This window comes from Calonectris borealis, chromosome 7 (genome assembly GCF_964195595.1).
Source record: "Calonectris borealis chromosome 7, bCalBor7.hap1.2, whole genome shotgun sequence".
NCBI lineage: Eukaryota > Metazoa > Chordata > Aves > Procellariiformes > Procellariidae > Calonectris > Calonectris borealis.
Window position 1 is genome coordinate 19,310,228 of NC_134318.1, and position 19,655 is coordinate 19,329,882.

Below are 19,655 nucleotides of genomic sequence, written 5' to 3' on the forward strand. Positions count from 1 at the left end.
ATCCTCATCCAGTGCTTTTGTGGCCATGTGGCCTTGCAGAGTTATGGTACTGCATCAAGTCTTGGACCCTTCACATCTAAAATGGTTCGAGGACAATTCTGCTGCATTTCCTGGTGCTTTAAGAGATTTTACGTTCAACAAACAAAATGCATTTTTAGCATTTGGTAAAAGAGAATGAGACCAAAAATAGATGAACAAAAACCTCAAACCACTGTCACCAAAATAAAACTTCACTAGCCATATCCTCATCATAAAAAGCTGCTCTGTTGCTCTAAGTAGGTAACTGGATGCTTCCAAACACCTAAGGATTTAAAATTTAAATATACTGGTCTTGAAATCACAAAAAGAAAAAGAAAAGGAAACAAAAAAAAGAAAAGAAAAAAAAAAACTCACGATGAACAAATATCTAAACTAATTACTAAAGAAGTCATTTAAGTCACCACAAGTACATGCCTCTCTTACAAAGAATACATATGCTAACACTGATCTTCAAACTATTGGTTGGAAATTATGATTTTTAAAAACTATTAAGTGTAGGTAATAGATAGCTTTTCTGTTAAATTCATAAACTGAGTTCCCTGTTGGCATGTCTGATCATAGATTAACATTCTAAGAGAAAGGCAGTTCACATTTCTGAATGTAATTTAAAAACATTGAGCACTATGATGTCGTTCCATTGGGTGTATTCACAATGAACAAACAGCACCAGTTGGCCCACCTGCCAAATGGGAAATGCAGACTTGGCTCATAAAATATGAGCCACATTTTCAATATCATTAAGTATATTTTAACTATATATATTCCCCATCTTTTAACATTCAGCAAAGCAAGCACTGAAAAATGGGGCTTAATGCAAATTCAAAAATTAAGGACTGAGCATTTGTACTCAAAATGGTTGCATCAGTCTAATACATTATATAAAAACGAACCAGCTGAGAGAACTGAACACATAAGCTTCATACTAAAAAAAAAAAAAACCCACAATCAAAAATCCCCCCCAAAAAATCCCCCACAACTTTTTAAACCCCTTTGTTAGCTTTACAAAAATAAAAAATTAAGTTTGGAATTGACAAGTAATAAGCCAAACATTGTCACTCTAGTCTTCCGTGCAACAATATTAACAGAGCAAGAGCCTGACTTTTACCAAACCCAAACACAGTGAGTTGGTATCTATGCCAAACAGCTCATAATCTGAAATATGCATCAGTCACCACTGGACTAACAACACCACGCTGATGTAACTTTCCTCCTATCAACCTCAAAAAGAGCTGGTGCCAAGACCAATACTGAGTACTTCTGAGAGCTTATGTAGGAGGGAGTGAAGAAGGGAGTATGGAGTTTAAAAATAACAAAAACCTAATAATGTAGGTAGGTTTGGATAAAACAATCAAAAGGGAGATAGAAATTTGTAATTTCTTGTTACTTAAGTACTTTTTCACCCCAAAACTGCTCCCATTTTGGTCCAATTCTCTCAAGGTCAGTTATATCTCCCAATCACCTATCTCTGATGTGTTGTATCTTTTTTGGTTAGTAACGTGTAAATAATGTGTTCTTTCTTTCTAGGTTGAGTATGAGAAGGTTATCGCTGAGAAAGCCCTATTGCAAGTGAATCAAAGTAGACCAAATACTAAAGTGCCACTCCACATTTTTATATATTAAAAATATAATTTATGTATTATACATATATATATAAAGGCATTATACATATATTATAAAGACACTTATATATAAGATGTTGTTTTGTGTGTGTCTCTGTGTATGCATATATGTATTAAATGCCAGTAAACTACTTCTGACAACAGCATCCCACACATACTATCCTTTCTATGAAAAAATGAACTGGAGGTATGCACACATTCAAGTACTACTACCTACAGGACAGCTCATGTACCAACTGCACAGGGAAAACATTAGAGACTTAAGCACTTGAAAAGAAGCTATTTGAGTTTGGTCCAATTTGCAAGAGCTTATCAACTTCCATGAATTTTGGATGGATTACAAACTATCCCCTAACATTAGATATTTTGCATCTCTTATTTGTGTTCTTTTAAAAGTGATTTATATAGTCTTTCACCATAGCAAGGGTTCCTACAAACATGAGCAATGAGATGGTTTTAAAAATGAACAAACTCTTATGGTTCTATTATACGAAGCACATTCACTGCTATTGCTTATGGACTCAGTGGGCAAATTAAGTTAAAAATGAAGAAGAAATTATAAAGAAAGGAAATTATCTTCCAACTCTACTCACTCAAGCAAGCATGGTCAAAAAGAAAGACCAGGAGAAACAAGACAAAACCAGAAATAAAAATCATAAAACTTCACATGATTGCCAGCATCAGTTCATGCGTAAAGCCTGCAACTGAGCTATAACACTGCATTAACTATGACCTTAAAGACAGTATAATTATTGTATAACATGTCTGGTTTGACATGCTGGCTCCTGAGCCTGAGAAAAATGCATGGCCCTTTTGCACTTCTATGATACTCATTCTTCACACGTACATGAGCTAAGGATTTGGGGGTTGTCTTTTTAAACTGAAAAAATCATCTCCAAGGTAATTTATGTAAAGATGATTTATGTAAAATGCAAGATCTCAAAAATGGCACAAACCACACAAGACAACATATAACAAACAAGCAATGCATAAACAGAAGCTTTGTAAGGATTTTCCTGCCAAATGCCAACTAGCTATTTGTACCATGACCACTCAGCAGGTTTTTTGAATACTGGAGGACAGAGACGCTTCTTACTCAGTGATTGGTAAGCAGAACTAGTCAAGTTCTTTACATCTGCAACTAGATGCTGGGAATCTTATGTATTGCATTAAGGAGAGAAGAAGATACCTTTCAACAAAACAGAGAGGAAAAGACAGAGACAATAGCTCCAGGGTTAATGCAGGCTCTTCCCTTCAGTCAAGCTCCTTGTCCTCAGACAACAGTTATTTCTGCAGTCGTTCGCTCTTGTTTCACAACAGCAGTGATGAGGAAATACTGTTTTAGAGTAAGAGAGATTAAGGAAGTCAGAAAGTAAGAATGGTCCATCTGATTACTATATTGTAACATGCTCTTTATCATACCCTTTTCTTCAACCCCCAATACTCTTTAAAAAAAAAGTAGTTCTCAGTCTTAAAATCCGGAGAACTATAGACTACAGCAGGAGAAGTCACCAAGACATTATTTGCAATTTATTGACATTCTCTGAAAGCTAAAACAAGTGCATCAAACTATTTCTCCTCCAAATGCCAATACTTCTCTTAGATTGCGGTAGTCTTCCATTTATTAACTAACTGATTTTCTCTCAATCTGACACAGATTCCTGTCATTCAGAATGGAATTCAAAACAAAAACTAATTTTTGTTTAAACCTGATTACAGTTCTCACAAGAGGAGCTGGATTGACTATGCCAGTGAATTAAGACCTCCGGGTGCCCAGAGAACAAGCGCAGATTGTGTGGATTTAGCCTCTAGCATCACTCCAAAAACAACTTCAATCTCACACAGGAAACCAGATCAAGAGAAAGCAGTTCACTCCCCGCTCATTCAAACACAAAGAAAACCATGTGATGCAAACATCAGTTCACTGGGAAATGCTCCGCCTCAGTCAAAAGGTCTTGTCAACAGCCTTGAGTCAACGGATGCTTAGTATGACATCCAATCTCTGTTCAAGTCCAAGGAGTTTGTTACTCACCTTTGTTCAGGATACGGACTTCACCTTTACTCATGATTGCAGCAGCCCCTTAGAGATGGATGTCGCCGAAAAAACAACTTTCATCATCCATCACAGCAATATTCACTAGCTATATTTAAGAATGTAACAGTTCAAGCTCACAACCTTATTTTACTTAATGTCAAATTGCGCAGTATGTTTAACATTTTCACCAGATTTAACAGCTCTAGTAATCCTCCCAAGAGCTCTCTGCTGCACAATACGAACACACACTGACCCCCCGCCAAAGGTTCAGGTAACAAGCTTTTGCCCAATTCTGCCACGTGATACACTCTCAAGACAACTCCTTCCACGATGTTAAGCCTTCTTGAGAAAAGCAGAACAGAAAACAATCTTATGTTCTGATCTGTCAGATACAGTAAATCAATGGATAATGGCCAGCATTGGGGGTCAGAGGTATATATACTACAGTGCTTTCACAGTCTGTTAGTGACTATGTGACCATAAAAAGTCAAGCAAGAATCAATGGACAAAAAGGGAGGCTGTTGGAACTAAAGAACATAACAGCCACCAGTACAAGATTGAAATACAACAATTTATACTCTAAGTTTGTCCTTACATTTTACTGTGTTTGGCAAAATAACTTATCCGTCAAAAAAAAACAACTTACATCCTTGGCACGGTATGCTGAAATCAGTGAGATATTTAAATACATACCATAAGCCATTAATTTCATATTTTTAAAATTAGTCATTCACTGGTCCCCTTCATATCAACAATAAACCAATGACTTCAAATAAGACACAGCAGGAAAATATACAAGTCACAAAAACACACACAGATAATACTTTGTAAACGCAAATATTCTATAGACACATTTAAAGTTGACAAAATAACAGAACACAGGCATGGCTATTGTCTGCAAGACAAGGTATATCTTAATAGTATTTTTTAATATTATTCAAAGTTTTCAAAGGGGAAAAAAAAAGTTTTCCATATACATTACCCAGACCACATCTAGTTCCTGTTGAAATGCCACTTTTCAAAAGGGGGAGGCATGGTGGGAGGGAAAAGGAGGAGAAGAAAGCAAGGAGTAATTTAGTTTTGATTGTCTATCCACTATCAAAAGTAGAATTACTATTTGAAGTCTAAAATCCTTTTTTTTTACTGGTAATACTCTCCTTCCATTTTTACAATAGACATATACCTATAAAACTTTATCTTATACAACTCCCTAGGTACCACCCATGTACCCATCATCACACTTGTCTTCAGTCCATCTAGCAGGATAAGACTATTTCATAGTTACTTTAATAGAAAGATAATTATGCATAATGTAGTCCATAGTGATTAATAAACACGTAAGACTTCATCTGAAAGACCATTATATCTGTAAATTTTAAATAATTTAAATGATTCCTTGTATATAAATATTTCATTTAGCAAATTAATTTCCAACTGAACTGCTTCTGAAGAATGACCACTCTTAGCAGTGTTAATGTACATTTATTTTCAGACATTCATAACATTTCAATGTTACTTAAAAAACCAGCATCTTGTGCTTACTGTAGGACATCCCTTATGGGTAAACTTTAAGTACCCACCTCAAACTACAAACCTAGTCATTTGAACTTGATACATTACTGAAATAGCAGCAGAAAAATTATCAAGAATTTATACAACTCAGACTGCTTAGCTATGGAAAACGCTATCTCTTTGTTAAAGTCTCTAAATACAATTCCATTTACCTTGAAACTGAACTATTTCAAGTGTAAAATTTACAAACGTTTGTAAACCACTGTTTTCTTAGAGTAAGAAAGAAATCTCAGCTACCACTAAACATCTTTTTTTCAAAAAGCAATACAAAATCTTCAATACTTAACATATTAATTCTCTTTTCACATAGTAAACTGTGGTCATGCTTGAAAGAAAACAAAAAAACAAGGAGAGTGAAACAGATTAACTGCATAGCTCCAATACACTTATTTCAGACAACATACTATAAATCATCTCGAAACAAAATAGGCAATTATAATGTGCACAAATGTTATGATATTGTGCATCTCTACTGGTCCAATGGTTCTAAATTATTGAAACTGATGGCTGAACAAGGGCATATTGTTTCAACACACTTGGATTACTTGAACGATTTGAATTCTTTCTTTAGCTATCCAGTGCTGTGCAGATCTCTCTAATGTCAATAAACAAACAGATAGATGTCTCTCAGATAATTCAGGCCACATCTAAGGGGATTAAAATATATGACCAAAATTTCTGTAGCAATGTGTTTTGTTTGTAAAGAATCATGACTTTTTTTTCCCCTTCAATTCTGTAAGAAGCATCTAAAATTAAAGCAAGTACATACATTTTCCTTCAAAGCAAAGTGAGGACAGAAGAGCAGCTCCTTTCTCCTTCTAACCACTACCCCATATTTCAATCCTCTTCACCTCAGTGTAAAAGAAACAGGAGTGAGAGCCATAAGACAGAATCATTTCAAAATACAATCAGCTATTTGTAAACAACACTTTCTCCTGCAGAAAATCTGCAACTGCTAGTTGCAAGAAAAAGCAGCAAGTAAGGTAAATCAATTAGCTTGCTAATTTCTCACCCTCATTTATTTAGCTCTGCACTGTATTTGTCGTAATTGACTATAATTATGTTAATTACTAACTCCAGTATAATTACTATATTTATTGTCATTGAGCACACTATGTACCCAAAGCAAAGCTGGCATTTGTCGGGCATCAAAAAAAAAAAAAAAAAAAAACACACAACTGTCGGGAGGGGTTTCTCTGAAAACTGGCTGATATACCTTCAGCAAATGAAAGGGCAAAAGAGATTTCATGCAATGCTAGTTTGAAAGCATCGGTTCATTAAGGATATTAATTTTCTGATAACTACACATTTAAGCATGACACACTAGAGCAGTATCTACAGGATTTAGCAATTATTAATGCGTGACAGTTTCAAATGCTAAGTGAATCAATTAAACAGCAGCATTCACAATTTGAGAAGAGATAACTGCTTCATAACTGCCTAAGACTACAATTTTCACATGACAAAAAAGGGCCATTCAGGCTCCTTCAAAACCTGACAGGTCAAGAAAGAAGTTTGAAACAAAAGCACCTTATAACCATCATCTCTCCTCTTTACTTGTCAGATCAACTTTGCTAGTGTCTCCGCTGAAATGGCATCACCATGCCAGCTGCCACAAGGTGATTTTTCATGTCTTGTCAAAGAAATCTTTTATTCTATTTGCTCTGCATTAACATGTTACATTTATTGATCAAGCCCTTTCTGCAGCCACAGCAGGGCACTGTGCTCTTATGCCTAAGGGGGCTTTGATGTCCTGGTGACATTCTAGACCGAATAATGCACATACTAAATGGATTTAATGCAGAAATGTGTTTGTGCATGACAGCTACATTAATAACAGCCCCTCACACTGATAAATATGCAATTGCTACGATTAAGAGTTACCCAATTACGGTGAAAATATTTTTCTACCTTATAAATAAAACCATCAAAAAGTTTTAACAATAGTGCATTTTCTTCAACATTGTAAAATGCTATAAAGAACAGTCTAAGGGCTTTTAAAAAATATGTCATGCTTTGTTTTGAATTCTGGCTTTTATTTCCACCTCTCTTTTGTTGTTCATCTTCCTGTTCTGCGTGTCTTACTGCTGCACAGACTGGGAAGGTGGCAAGAAGAAAAAAAAAAAAAAGCAAGGCTCTTTCACATAGTCAACTCACAAAGAGGAACATGCCCTGTAAAACTGAAGCGCAGTTTCAAGCTGCCACTTGCATATTCCCCCAGGCAAGAAAACAGTAGGCAGAAGAGAGAAACAATCAATCTCTAGTCCATAGAGAGGATATTACAAAGCCTCAGCCTCACAAAAGTCATGGAAGAATCCAGACTAGGATTAAAGTTCAAGGGGATGTTTTCATACATACACCCTCTTAATCGGGCAGTGGAAAATATGCACAAGCACACACTGTGCAAATTATTCATGCTTCTAGCAGAAATAATCTGCACCCTAGAGAGAAGGAAGAGATATCTGTATCTCCATGAGCACAATTATTGGATTAATCCTCCCTCATTGGCCAAGATTAAAGATTCACTCTCCATTTTGCCTCATAGCTTAGACCCAGAAGAAATCTCTGTAAGAAAAAGGAAAACAACTCACATGTTTAAAACTACTGAGGACAAAATTAGAAGATGGACTTCTCTGTGAATTGAACTGTAGATGTTATTTATAAAAACATGGCACCTATTTGTACAGAAACACTGACATCTGTTATTCAAGCATTGGAGTGCATTTAGCCTTTAATGTGAAAAGAGAAATTTGGCACAAGAAAGTCATCTAAGACAAATAAAAGAACCTTTGAATATTTTTTTCTCTCAAGACAGCAAGATGCATCTAAAAAAAATAATTTGTACTTCGTCCAAATCTCTACTCCCTACCTACATTACATCCTTCCTACTCATTTATTCCTTTCTTTCCTTCACCAGTGAGTATTATTTACCTTTTTTTTTTTCAATGAAATCTTTAACTTCCAATGATCAACAACAGTTTTTCATTCCCCCTTGAAATCCTTTTCAGCAAAGCCTCCCAGTAACATTAACACTGGCACATCAATGACTTTCCTTCCCACGCTCTATGCTTTCATTAAATGGGAACCAGGGAATGCCTTCCACACATTATGAAACAAAATAGTAGCCTTTACAGTACTTTATTATCAGAGAAGGCTATCAAATACAGTTGCTATGAGAGACTCAGGAGCAGATTTCCAAAGCAAAACATCTCTGCTCCTGAAACATGCCTTACTGAAAATACACAGTGTAAATAGTTCATTCCTAAAATAGCTGAAAATCACTATCAAATCAAAAGAGCTGCTACAACTCAGGCCATTTTATGATGACCACACCAATAAAGCTGCAGAATCATAGTATAATTTCGGTCCAAAGGGGCATCTAGAGGTCATCTAGTGCAATCCCCTGCTCAGAGCAGGGCGACTTTGAAGTTAGATAGGTTGCATGGGGCTCTGTCCAGTTGCGCTTTGATTATCATCCAGGATGGAGATTCCACAGCCTCTTTGCGCACCTCTTCCACTCAACCTTTCTCATCGTGAAGCCTTTCCTTACAAACAGTTGGAAATTCCCTTGCTGCAACCTGTGACGACTGCCTCATCCTTTTGCTGTACATCTGACGAGAGTTTGGCTCCGTCTTCTTCACAACCCCCCGTTAGTTCCAAAAGGAAACAAAAGACATTAGAAACTATTTAAACAAAACCTGTAAGGAAAACAGCATGAGAAGAAATAATTCACAAGTGGACTAAAGTGGTCTGGGGCTGAAGGATTTCCATCCACCAGAAGTGTAAACAGGAGGCAATCCACTGGCACCACATCTTCCTGATTACAACTAGCGTGCTTTTAAGTACACAGCAGTTTTTCCCTTTGCCTCATACACAACAAATTGCTGCCACTCCTCTTTTTTCCCATCCCCACTAAAAGTTCCCTTTTGCCATTCACCTCTATCTTTGCTTTCCCTCACAGGGAAAAGGGAAGATGTGTAACCATTGCGACTGGTAATAGTCACTTTGCTTTGGCTGCCTGAAGAAAGAGAGTTGGATCCATGTATCGCTCAAGGTAATCAAGGAGAGAGAGTAGTTCTTGGAAAAAGGCAAACAAGAAAGACAATTGTTTTAAAGAGCAACTTTTTGTGATTATTTAATCAAGCATTGTTATTAGATTTACCACATCTGATGCAAAGACAATTAAGCACCTACACAGGCCCTAATTTTTATTTAATAAAGAGGAAGGAGCTCCAGCCTGGGAAGAACTCTGAAGTCAGAAAAAATTGGTGAAAAAGATACATTTTCCTCTGTATTAAATTGCCAATACAAAAGAACTAATGACAACCCTCCCCTCCTCCAATTTAGTTCTCCAGTCCTGTGTTTTTTAAATTATTTAAATTTTTTTAAATTATTATCCAAATGTGTATCAACTCAACAAGTTTAAAAAAAAAAGGGGCAGGGCAGAGAAGCTCCTTGGTTTGTACAAAATAAGCTACATTTCCCAGAAAAACACAACAGCATCTCTTGAAATATGTTATTAAGGGACAAGCTTGGCAAAAGCTCTTTGCATGTAAGTCACAAAATATAGCATGTTTGATGAATTTCTCACTTTACTAACAGCATTAGCCAGTCTTCCCACCCTTTTTCCACTATACCTGGACAAGCCTCTGAAAACACACATTTACGGTGGAAAGCCTTAAATGGCAAAATAACTTACCTGGCTCTATCCTGATTTTTGCAACAAAGTTATCTACATTATAGTGGTATCAAAATCAGTACGATTCACTAAAGCAATTGTTCAATCAAGTATTACATTAAATCAGTTGCATAAAAAAGTTTTGTGACATCTGTATCATGCAGTACAAATTCATCTTTCTGCTAAGAGTCTCTTATGTGGATAAGCGTGCGTGTGTGTGCACACAGTAAAGACTGCAAGTCTACAACTGCACACGACTTTTAGTTCGGAAAGGACAGCACTGTCTTGCAAGAAGAGTTTGCTGCCAACTGACCACGTTACTACAACAGAGAGGTATCTCTCTTTCTCTCCATGCAACTACATCCATGATAGCAATATCAAATAACATGACTGCAAATACTGCTGCCCACAAAATTTTAAAAAAAATCTCCCCTCTATGCTCAATTTCTTAAATTCTTAACGTAATTGTTATGTTGTCAGAAATTCTATTGACATTTTAGATAACAGAATTTATTGCCTGCTACGGGAGGATGATTCCTTCGCAAAATACACTTGGCAGTAACCATACTTACAGAGGATGGGACATAGAAACCCCATATGCAAAACAACATTAAAAAAAGATTGGTAAGTACTTATTTACTGCCTAATACTGAGAACAGGTAACTGTTGAATATTTCAGCATTTCTCTGGCTTAAATACAGGCTAAAAAATTAGTGACCACTGAAATATCTTTTTTCTTTCAAAGAACACACACACCCCCTCATCTAATAATGAATCATATTATAATGAAAACTAATATCTTTACTGCAGATAACTATTGTGCCAGCAAAGCAAAATATTCTCTTTTTTTAGATTTTTATGACCCTTGGTCGTCTTCACTCAACTTACGTCTTTACCAACAGATAGCAAGTTTTTCTAGAAAATCAAACTCGTTTTTAGAGAGACATTAAGTTTAGAGTTTCTTTCCCACTGGAAACAACATACTAAACTAAACTTTTCAAATTAAGCATTCACTGATGAAAATCATAAAACTCATCAATATACTACAGCATTGCCAGATTTTTCAAGCAATAATATTTGTTTAAAGAAGATGACAATGATCTTACTGTTTACACTTGCTTCAACAGCTGCCCGAGACATCTATTCTATATTCACATTCATTTAAGGCTATGGCATTTATTCTATAGCTTATCTGACTCTCTCTATAATATGCAGGGACAGTGTTCATATATGAGTGCAGACCAGTCTGAACAGCTACTGTATAATAAATACTTCATTCTTAGTTTCTATATGCTTAGTATATCTATCACAGCTCAAATACGAAAATATTACTGCTCTCATCACATTTAGTATTAGCTTCCCTAAGCTAAAAAAGGAGAAAAAAAACACACACACAAAAAACCACACCAAAAAAAAAACACACCACAAAAAAAACCACCCACGTCTCCCATTTCCCCAGATATGATTTCTGGCTTTAGAATACATTTACAGCTTTACAACAGCAAGCTATCCTACATCAAAAGTTCATTGTAGCTACCCCAAAACCTAGCACACTCTCTCACGTTTCCCCACAAAAGATTTTAACGCACTTTTTTTTCCCCCAAGCCCCAATAAAACCAAATGATATCCCTTCTGAAAAACAGGCTAGGTGACAGTGTTTTGGGTAGGGAAGGAAAGAAGGGATGAAAACACAGATTTGAGAAATACAACACCAATTAAGCTCTCCATGAAAACATGAACTAATGACTTAAATTTCTAAAGTGGTATTTTACATCTAGATTTAATGTTAATATTTTACTTTATGAAATAAAACGAACTTAGAGGAACGGTTCTTCAAATTGTGCATTAAATGAAAGAAACAGACTCTTTTTTTTTTCCAGAGGAGTAAAGAAGCAGCAGTCGTCTTGATGACATGTTAAATCTGAATACACATGCAAAACTTGAATCATGACAAAACAAAAATTGACCATTCAATTCCCTTCCTCAGCAAAATTCTCTGTTCTTATTACAACTTCCATAGGTACAGAGTCATCAGCCAGAAGTATAAGACAATAACAATCCACAGATTGTTTAGTGCCTCCTTTGCTCTGCTACCTCTTGCATGTAGGAATCAGACTTTCAGAGTTGACAGTGGCTCAGGATAACATTTATGACTGTTAAGTAAGTTAAAACCAGTGGTTGTTCCCCCTAGGAGAACAAGGCACCAGCACATTACTTTTATGTGTCTTACTCCTCACAAACAGGCTCTAAGCTTACCCTCAATAAAATGAAACAAAAACTCGAAAGAGTCCAACAGTACCACTGAAAAACTATGCTTTTTCTTAAACAGACAATTACATTCCATTCCTTTTTCCCTACTTACCTACAGAGTTGCCAACCTGAAAGATACACTGCTGAACCTCACCAGGCTCTCTCACAAGGATTAAATGAAAAAGGATACTGTAATAACTAGTGGGAATACTAAATCAATCCATATATTAAAATAATTAGAATTTATTTATAAATTCTAACTACGCTTAGTTTTAGCACTTTGGGCAACTACACAGCTGCCCAAAAATAAAATCATACAACAAAAACACATCATCTGGGAAAGGAGTATTACAAACCATTTATGGTAATAACCAGAGATTTACAAATAAAAAGAAGGGACAGAAGCACATACTTACTTGTATATTGGTTAAGAACAATTAACTTTTGATCCCGTTCTTCACTTCTTCAAGTAATGATGCTTATTTTCCATTTTGAGCGGAGAACAAACCATAAGCTCCTCATTGGGCATCATTTATGTGAACACGAGAAATTTCCAGACTCAGCTGGTTATTTGTGCTCCAAGTGTACAGGAAAAGGAGACAAACATTGCCTATAAAACAGTGTCACCCACTTGATAACAACTAAATGTACCTGACATACATGTATGTTTCTACTTTGGAAAAAAAAACTTAAATATTCTATTTTTGGAGTTGGTGTCCCATATTGCACTTGAAAATCTATGTATTGCCACATACCTTAACAAGTTGAAGCTAAGATCTAGCCTCTTTGCCATATGTCCATATTTTCTTCCTAGGAATTCTGGAATTTCTTCACAGTCTTGACTAATGTAGGACACCTGAGAATTGGAAGCAAAAAGGAAACATTTCATACATGGATTATTTCGTTTCCTGTCAAGATTCTGTCTCATTGATCCAATGACATCACACAATATAGTAAATATTCGTTACAGCTTTAAGCTACATCAGTTTTACTGCTATGCAATCTATCACAATCTCATTTTCCTATTGATACAATCAAGTTAATATTTATTACATCTGTAGTCTTATGTACAATGTGTTGTTTCCTTTCAGGTAAAAATAATTTGATCAAATACATCGCATTTCTTCTATTCCACTGCTAATACTTTGATCTAACATCACTTTGTATTACCATTCTGATACACTCCAGAATAAATTTTTTTGAAAGATCAGAAGCCGTTCAAAGGACTTTCCAGTTTGCCTCTCAGTACACAACACACTAAAAGATCACTTCGGAAAGTTTGGTCCAGAAATACCTAAGCAGTGTACTGTCAATCCATTCTCATAACCATTCCTTGAGGAGATTATTATTCCCAGTGACATGCTAGGGACAGAGCAAGAGGGCTGCCAAGATATGAAAAAACAAGCATGCAGCTTTTTTCAGACAGTCATGTAAATCCTAAAGATTTCTGACTTCAACACCTATGTTCAGATCACACTCCCCCTTATACCCAAAATACTTGTGAATGTGTTTCCTCTTTTTCATACCAGCCCATCTAACCCACCTTTAACAAACATAGGAAGAATTAGTTGTAGCAAAAATACAGTCTACTCAGATTTATTTTTTTTTTTTAGCCAACATGAAGTGAGTGATAATATTTCCAGAAAAACACAAACAATAAAACAGCTAAACTTTTTTCTATTCTCTCTGTTGTATTGTCTTAGACGTCTTTGGTTTGATTTCTTCAAAGAATCCCCACAAAGCCTGCTAAACCTATTTCATGAATTCTATACATCTATATCGGCTCATCTTCCCAGTGTTCAAAATATCAGTATAAACACTGACATTTCAGATTTTGTGCTAAAGAAATCTTAGTTGCAAGTTGCAACTTGCTAGTTAAATAGATTTCAACACTGTGTTAGACCACTATCTATAAGATATTGCTATTATCTAAATATTTAATATAAAGTCAATTTCAAGACCATATCCCATTGGTCTAAAAGATGTTAGACGAAAAATATGCAAAAAAGTCAGTCAAACTTTGTTTTGATAGTATTCCACTTTCTGTTAAAACAGAGACTCCTCTGCAGAACAGACTGACGGTAGGTACTTTTGCAAGTCATCCCGGTCTCTTACACTCTAAAAATGATTGCAATCTGATAATACTACATTGCATCCCATTTAATTCATTTTGTTCAATAACTTCAACAGATAAAGCTGACAACAGTGAAATAATTTTTTACGAGCAGAAAACAGGTAGCTTGAAGCTCAGTTTAACAACTTCTTCCCCTTGTTAAGCCATACCTGCTCTTGCAATAAATTCTGCTACCAGACGTACACATGACTTTAGCAAATATAAGGACAAAAGGGAAAGGAACTGTTTTGGGTAGTTGGCATCCTAATGTTTGGACGTAACAGAAACCATTTTACAGAATTTATTGAATTAAATACAGGGTTTTTTTCCCTCCAGTTTTCATCCAAGACAACTACAACACACTTTTCAACATACATGCAGATATGCATACAAGAATTGCTTCATTCTTCACTGAATGCTATATTTCTTTAAACTAATGTTTGCAAACCCTTGGAAAGACACCACATTAACAGCAGAATAATACTTTGGATTAAGCATTTATGTTGAAATCGAAATTACTAAAATATGATGCCTATTAACGCCAGGAGTGCAAGACCATCTTGAGCAACTAGAAGCATAGCAAGAGCACAGGCCACCCACTTTGCTTTTCACCCAGGGAGGAGTGGTGGAGAAGGAGCAAGAGACTCTGACCTGTATTCCCACTGCTTCAGAAACTTACCTGGCCATAAATGTTCTAGCTCCACAAGAACAGAAGTTGAAGAAAAAAGTTCATACAAATGTGTTTTGGAGCACCCAGGAGGCAAAATACATAAAATGTTGCAAAGCTTCAGCCTTTGAACTGTTATAATATACAAATATATTTGCACAACTGGTACAAAAAGATTACACACAGGTGTATTTGCAGATTAAATATGGTTGTCATGATCTTTTAATGCTGAGGCCTTGTAAAAGGAATTTTACTTCCATAAAGACCACTTCAGCACACTCACAGCACAAGTACCTTTTTCAATTTAAAACAAATAGATTTATTTTTCCACAAAATAAACAAAGTGCATTCAACTTCAGCTCTCTATGCTTGAGATACCCAAGAACTATCTTTACTGTAAGAACAGCAGCGACTGCCAGCGATACAATACACAATAAGCCTTTTTGAACAAGTTTTCAAGAGTTATTTCCCCACTCTTCTGCTCTTTAATCCTTGAACAATGCTGATATAAAGCAAGACTTCAGTACTCTGGACAACAGAAGAATAACATTTCTTCATTTTCATTCTTACAGTTCAAAATCTTTTACTGAAAAAACAAGAAAATGTACATAATTCAGTATTCTTCCTTTTGCATCCATCCCAAATACCCTCAAAATGAATATGAGCCTTCAAGTACATATGCAGAGATGCCATCACTGAGAGATGAGAGCAAGCATACTCTTCCCAAGACTCCTCAGCTCTTTGGGTGCAAGGCACATCAGTAACAGGAGATTTCTTAAATTTTTCTATACCACTCACAGAACATCACATGGGATTAAAAACTGGATGTAGATGTTTCCATTGCCTAATTCTCCAACTCAAATCTAATACAGGTTGGTCACAGTCAATTATTCTTATTACTGGTGCCCTGCTCAATATCCCACTGAAATGTTCAGGAAGTTTCCCACAAAGCCCAGCATCAGATAGGCTATGGACGTCTCAGACAGTCTTGCAGACTCTTCAACACACTGTATGTAATTCAGGAAAAAAATATGTTTTTACAAAATATTTAAAACATAATTTAACCAATTAATAGCCGTTGCACCTCTCTTCTGCTTTAGTTTCAGAGTATATTACCATTTAATCTCTACAATCATTTTACAATGATATTGTAATCTTAGTAGCTCATAAAGTAACATCTTTATTTAAGAATGTCACCAAATAGGTCATGTATGAACTCTAGATATTGCATATTTCCTTCCATTGAAGGGAATTACATCTGGAGAATATTTCCAGTCAGTTGAGCATTATATTTTACTCTATGCTGTTAGAAGATTGTATGTTAGGCACAGAGCCAAACTAAGAATATGCTTTACTTGAAGGGGTTCAAGGCATGCTCAAGGGAAGAAGGCAAGCATGTTACTCAGTGCCATAGTGCACCACAGAGACCACAGGAACCATTTCCTGCAGCAGCTGCAAAATTAGCCAGTTGCCTCCATATCACATGCACATTTACAGGAATTCCACATAGAAATAGCAACCAGATTAAAGAAGCAATTAGATGGGCAGCACCCTAGTTTAATGGCAAACCATTTTCAAAAAGAAGACAAGCTTCATTTATTCTTTTTGTGGGGAATAAAAAAAATTTTGCTAGTTTTAGTCACGGGTTCAGCTGTAATGACATCAATTTTTAGCCAGAAAATTTTTCAGTAGCCAAATAAAGCACTGGGTAAAGGCCAGCAGGATTTGTTTTACTTCCCAACTTCCCTCTTTAACCAAAACGAAACATACATAGTGTTTACTTTCAGCAGGAAAAACAGCGTATTTCAGACCTTCTCCTTCAGTTTATTCCGGCAGCCTACTCAAACCTGAGAGCGGCAGGGTCCAAGAGCAACCGGAGGTCGCTCTGGAACACGACATGCTCCTCGGCCCACCGGACCCCGCACCGGGCTCCACCGCCAGCTGCAGATCTGGCACGGGAGTGAGGCCGTGCAAGCCGCACTGCTCCCACAGCGAAGCCTCAGAAACGCGCCTGTTGCATTAAAGCAGGCTATAGCAGTAGCAAAAGTGGCAGAGTAATAATCCCCTGTCACCAATTACCCCGGTGCTCCGTCAGCTATCCGTTAAGAGCGAGCGCTGCCAGTGCTCACACGCACACCCCCAACCCGTGCCACTCTGAGCACACCCCCGGGGGCCGCCCCGCCTTCTCCCCCCCGCCGCACCGCCCGGCGCTTTCGGGGGCAGAGACGGTTCCTCGGCTCCTTCCCTGCGTCGGCCTCGGAGAAGCGTGTTTGCGAGAAAGGCGATACCTGCCCCTGGCAGCGGTGCCTACGTGCGGCTGGAAACTAAAACGCCCCGGCCCCGTGCGAGGCCGCCGCCCCCCACCCCCGCGGGAGCCTCCCCCAGCCAGGAGCAGGACTAGGACCAGCCCGGCCGCGGAGGAGCGAGCGCCGCGGCCAAGCGGCGGGGAGTCGGCGTGGAGTTCGGGCAGCCGCTACCGGTGCCGGGGGCGGGGACGCGCCGGCCGGGGCGGGCTGCCCCCGGCAGGTGGGGCCGCTGTCGCCCGGGCCCTGCGAGCCGCGGGATGCGGACACTTACTTGGGCTCCGCTCACCACGACCCCTGCCATGGCTGCGGGGGCGGCCGCGCCGGGGCTTCCGCGGGCTCGGAGCCGGGCCGGGCCGGGGCCGCTTCCTCGCAGCAGTCAGCTGACGCGGGCGGAAGCGCGGCCGGGCCGCGGGCGGGGGCGGCGGCGGCGCGGGGCTCCCGCCGCCACCTGCGGCTGGGCTGAGCGCGCCCGCAGCGGCCCCAGGGAGGTGCGCAGGGGTCCCGCTGCCCCCGGCGGCCCTTGCGTCCGGCTGCCGCTTCGGCTCCCCGGGCTGGTCGCCCTGAGGCCCTGCCGCGGGCTTCCCGGCAGGACCGTCCCGCCGAGGCAGGGCGGGTGCGCTCCATGCAGGGCCGAGGTGACAGGCGAGAGCGTGGGGCTGGCGTGGGGCGAGGGTCTGTGCCTCCAGTCCCCAGACGTCCCTGTCCAGCGGCTGCTCCAGGCCCCGCTGCGATGCCTTGCCTGGAGCGAAGGTCCAGCCACCACATGCCCGACTGCCGCGTTTGAACGCTGGGCTGGGACCGCCTGTTGGGTTGGAACAGCGATGGCACAGGCCCTGGGAAGAAGTGACGGAAATAGGTGTGACAGTGACAGAGGAATTGGGGCTTGGATTTCATTCCCTGTAATGGGACTGGAGGGTCATCTGGACTGGCTTTCCACCTCCTGAGCAGTCCACTAATTTGTGGCATAAAGCATAACTTGCCTTTGAAGGCATGTCACTGGTAAAGCAACACTTGCAGAAATAATCCCATGCTATCTACAGGGGAGGCCCACACCCCTGTAGCGATATTTTTTGTCTATAGAATATAGGGTAATTGTGTGGAAAACAGAAATACCTTTGGAATTATCAGAAATACCTGTCAAACCAGTCCTTCCAGGGCATGAGAATTTGCTACTTAAAATAATGGCGTGATGGTAGGTTACCACTGGTTAGGCAGAGTAGGGAAATTGAAGGTTTTCTGTACGAATTTTATGTGAGACTTTTAAAGATACTTAGGTTTCTCAGGCTTGGATCCTAAATCCTGTTAATCGTCTACCTACCTCTTCAGCTGCCTAAGCACCTTTAAAAATCTGGCTCTTCTTTCCCCTTTATTGCTAATATAGCATAACTCACTCTTGCTGAAAGCAGAGGTACATGCTGTGAGGGCAAATAAATTTCAGGAGGATACATATTCTACACTGCAAACCACTTTCTACAGTTTATTCAGCAACACAGCAGAAACTCATACTGTACTTGCTGCTCTACCTCTTAATATCAACAGAATAAATTCTTGGTACAGCTATGGCATTACGCCTTCTCTAGAGCCATTCCTCCTCTTACACTGACTGCTGGACAGGAAACTCAGAGCAAATAGCCAAGGAAAAAAACATTTTGTACCACTTTTTCCTCCCTGTTATTTTAATGTATTGTGTCAAAAATAGAAATGGGCCAACACATAGAAAAATCAAAACACAGTCAATGAACAAATCACTCCATTGCTTTGCATGGATCTAATTTTCCTTCTATCGTGTAAGACGGAGAAGAATCAAACCCTTCATCCACAGCAAATAAGCTGATCCTACACTGATGAATAAAAGTTCTGTTTCTCTAAGTAAGAGTTTTCCATCAAGGCATACTTGCTAGTTCAGGTCATCACTCAGCATGCTTCAAACAATCAGTGCCTTTATTTATTTATTAGATTATATAGCAAATAACGAATGCCAAGGAAAACAAGTACTATGTGAACTGTAAGTTTAAACAAAGCAATACATTCTCCTCTTTCTGTATCTACCTCTTTTTATCTCTCCTTTAGTTACTAGCATGCGGTTCCCATCAGAATGAACACATACTGCTCAAGGCACAAAGTGGCCCACTGCTATAGTTAGCTGTATTTGTCTTAATGGAGTAAATTCAGTTCAATACTACACTCCTGTAAAATTGGAATAACTATATTGAAAGCAATTTAGCACATCATTATCTATATTATTAGTATTAATTTTAGTAGAGTGTTAGCTGTCACTTTAGAGATATCTACAAAGAAAAAATTCCTGCCTGAATAGTTTACAAAATAGCACACGCAAATAATAAGTCCTATGTTTTTTCCAGCTTTTTACATTGC

At 38.5% G+C, this 19,655-nt stretch overlaps 1 protein-coding gene across 1 annotated transcript in view; it reads right to left on the bottom strand.

Moving 5' to 3' along the window:
• LRMDA (leucine rich melanocyte differentiation associated) overlaps positions 1-17,668 on the bottom strand; it is a 686,193-nt gene extending 668,525 nt beyond the window's left edge. Inside the window, exons 1-2 of the mRNA XM_075154405.1 lie at positions 17,551-17,668; positions 12,949-13,049 (exon numbers count right to left, since the gene is read on the bottom strand). Of these exons, the coding sequence (XP_075010506.1) occupies positions 12,949-13,049; positions 17,551-17,580 (131 nt within the window). The 5' untranslated portion in view covers positions 17,581-17,668. The remainder of the gene's footprint in view (positions 1-12,948; positions 13,050-17,550) is intronic.
• Between the last annotated feature and the right edge of the window lie 1,987 nt (positions 17,669-19,655).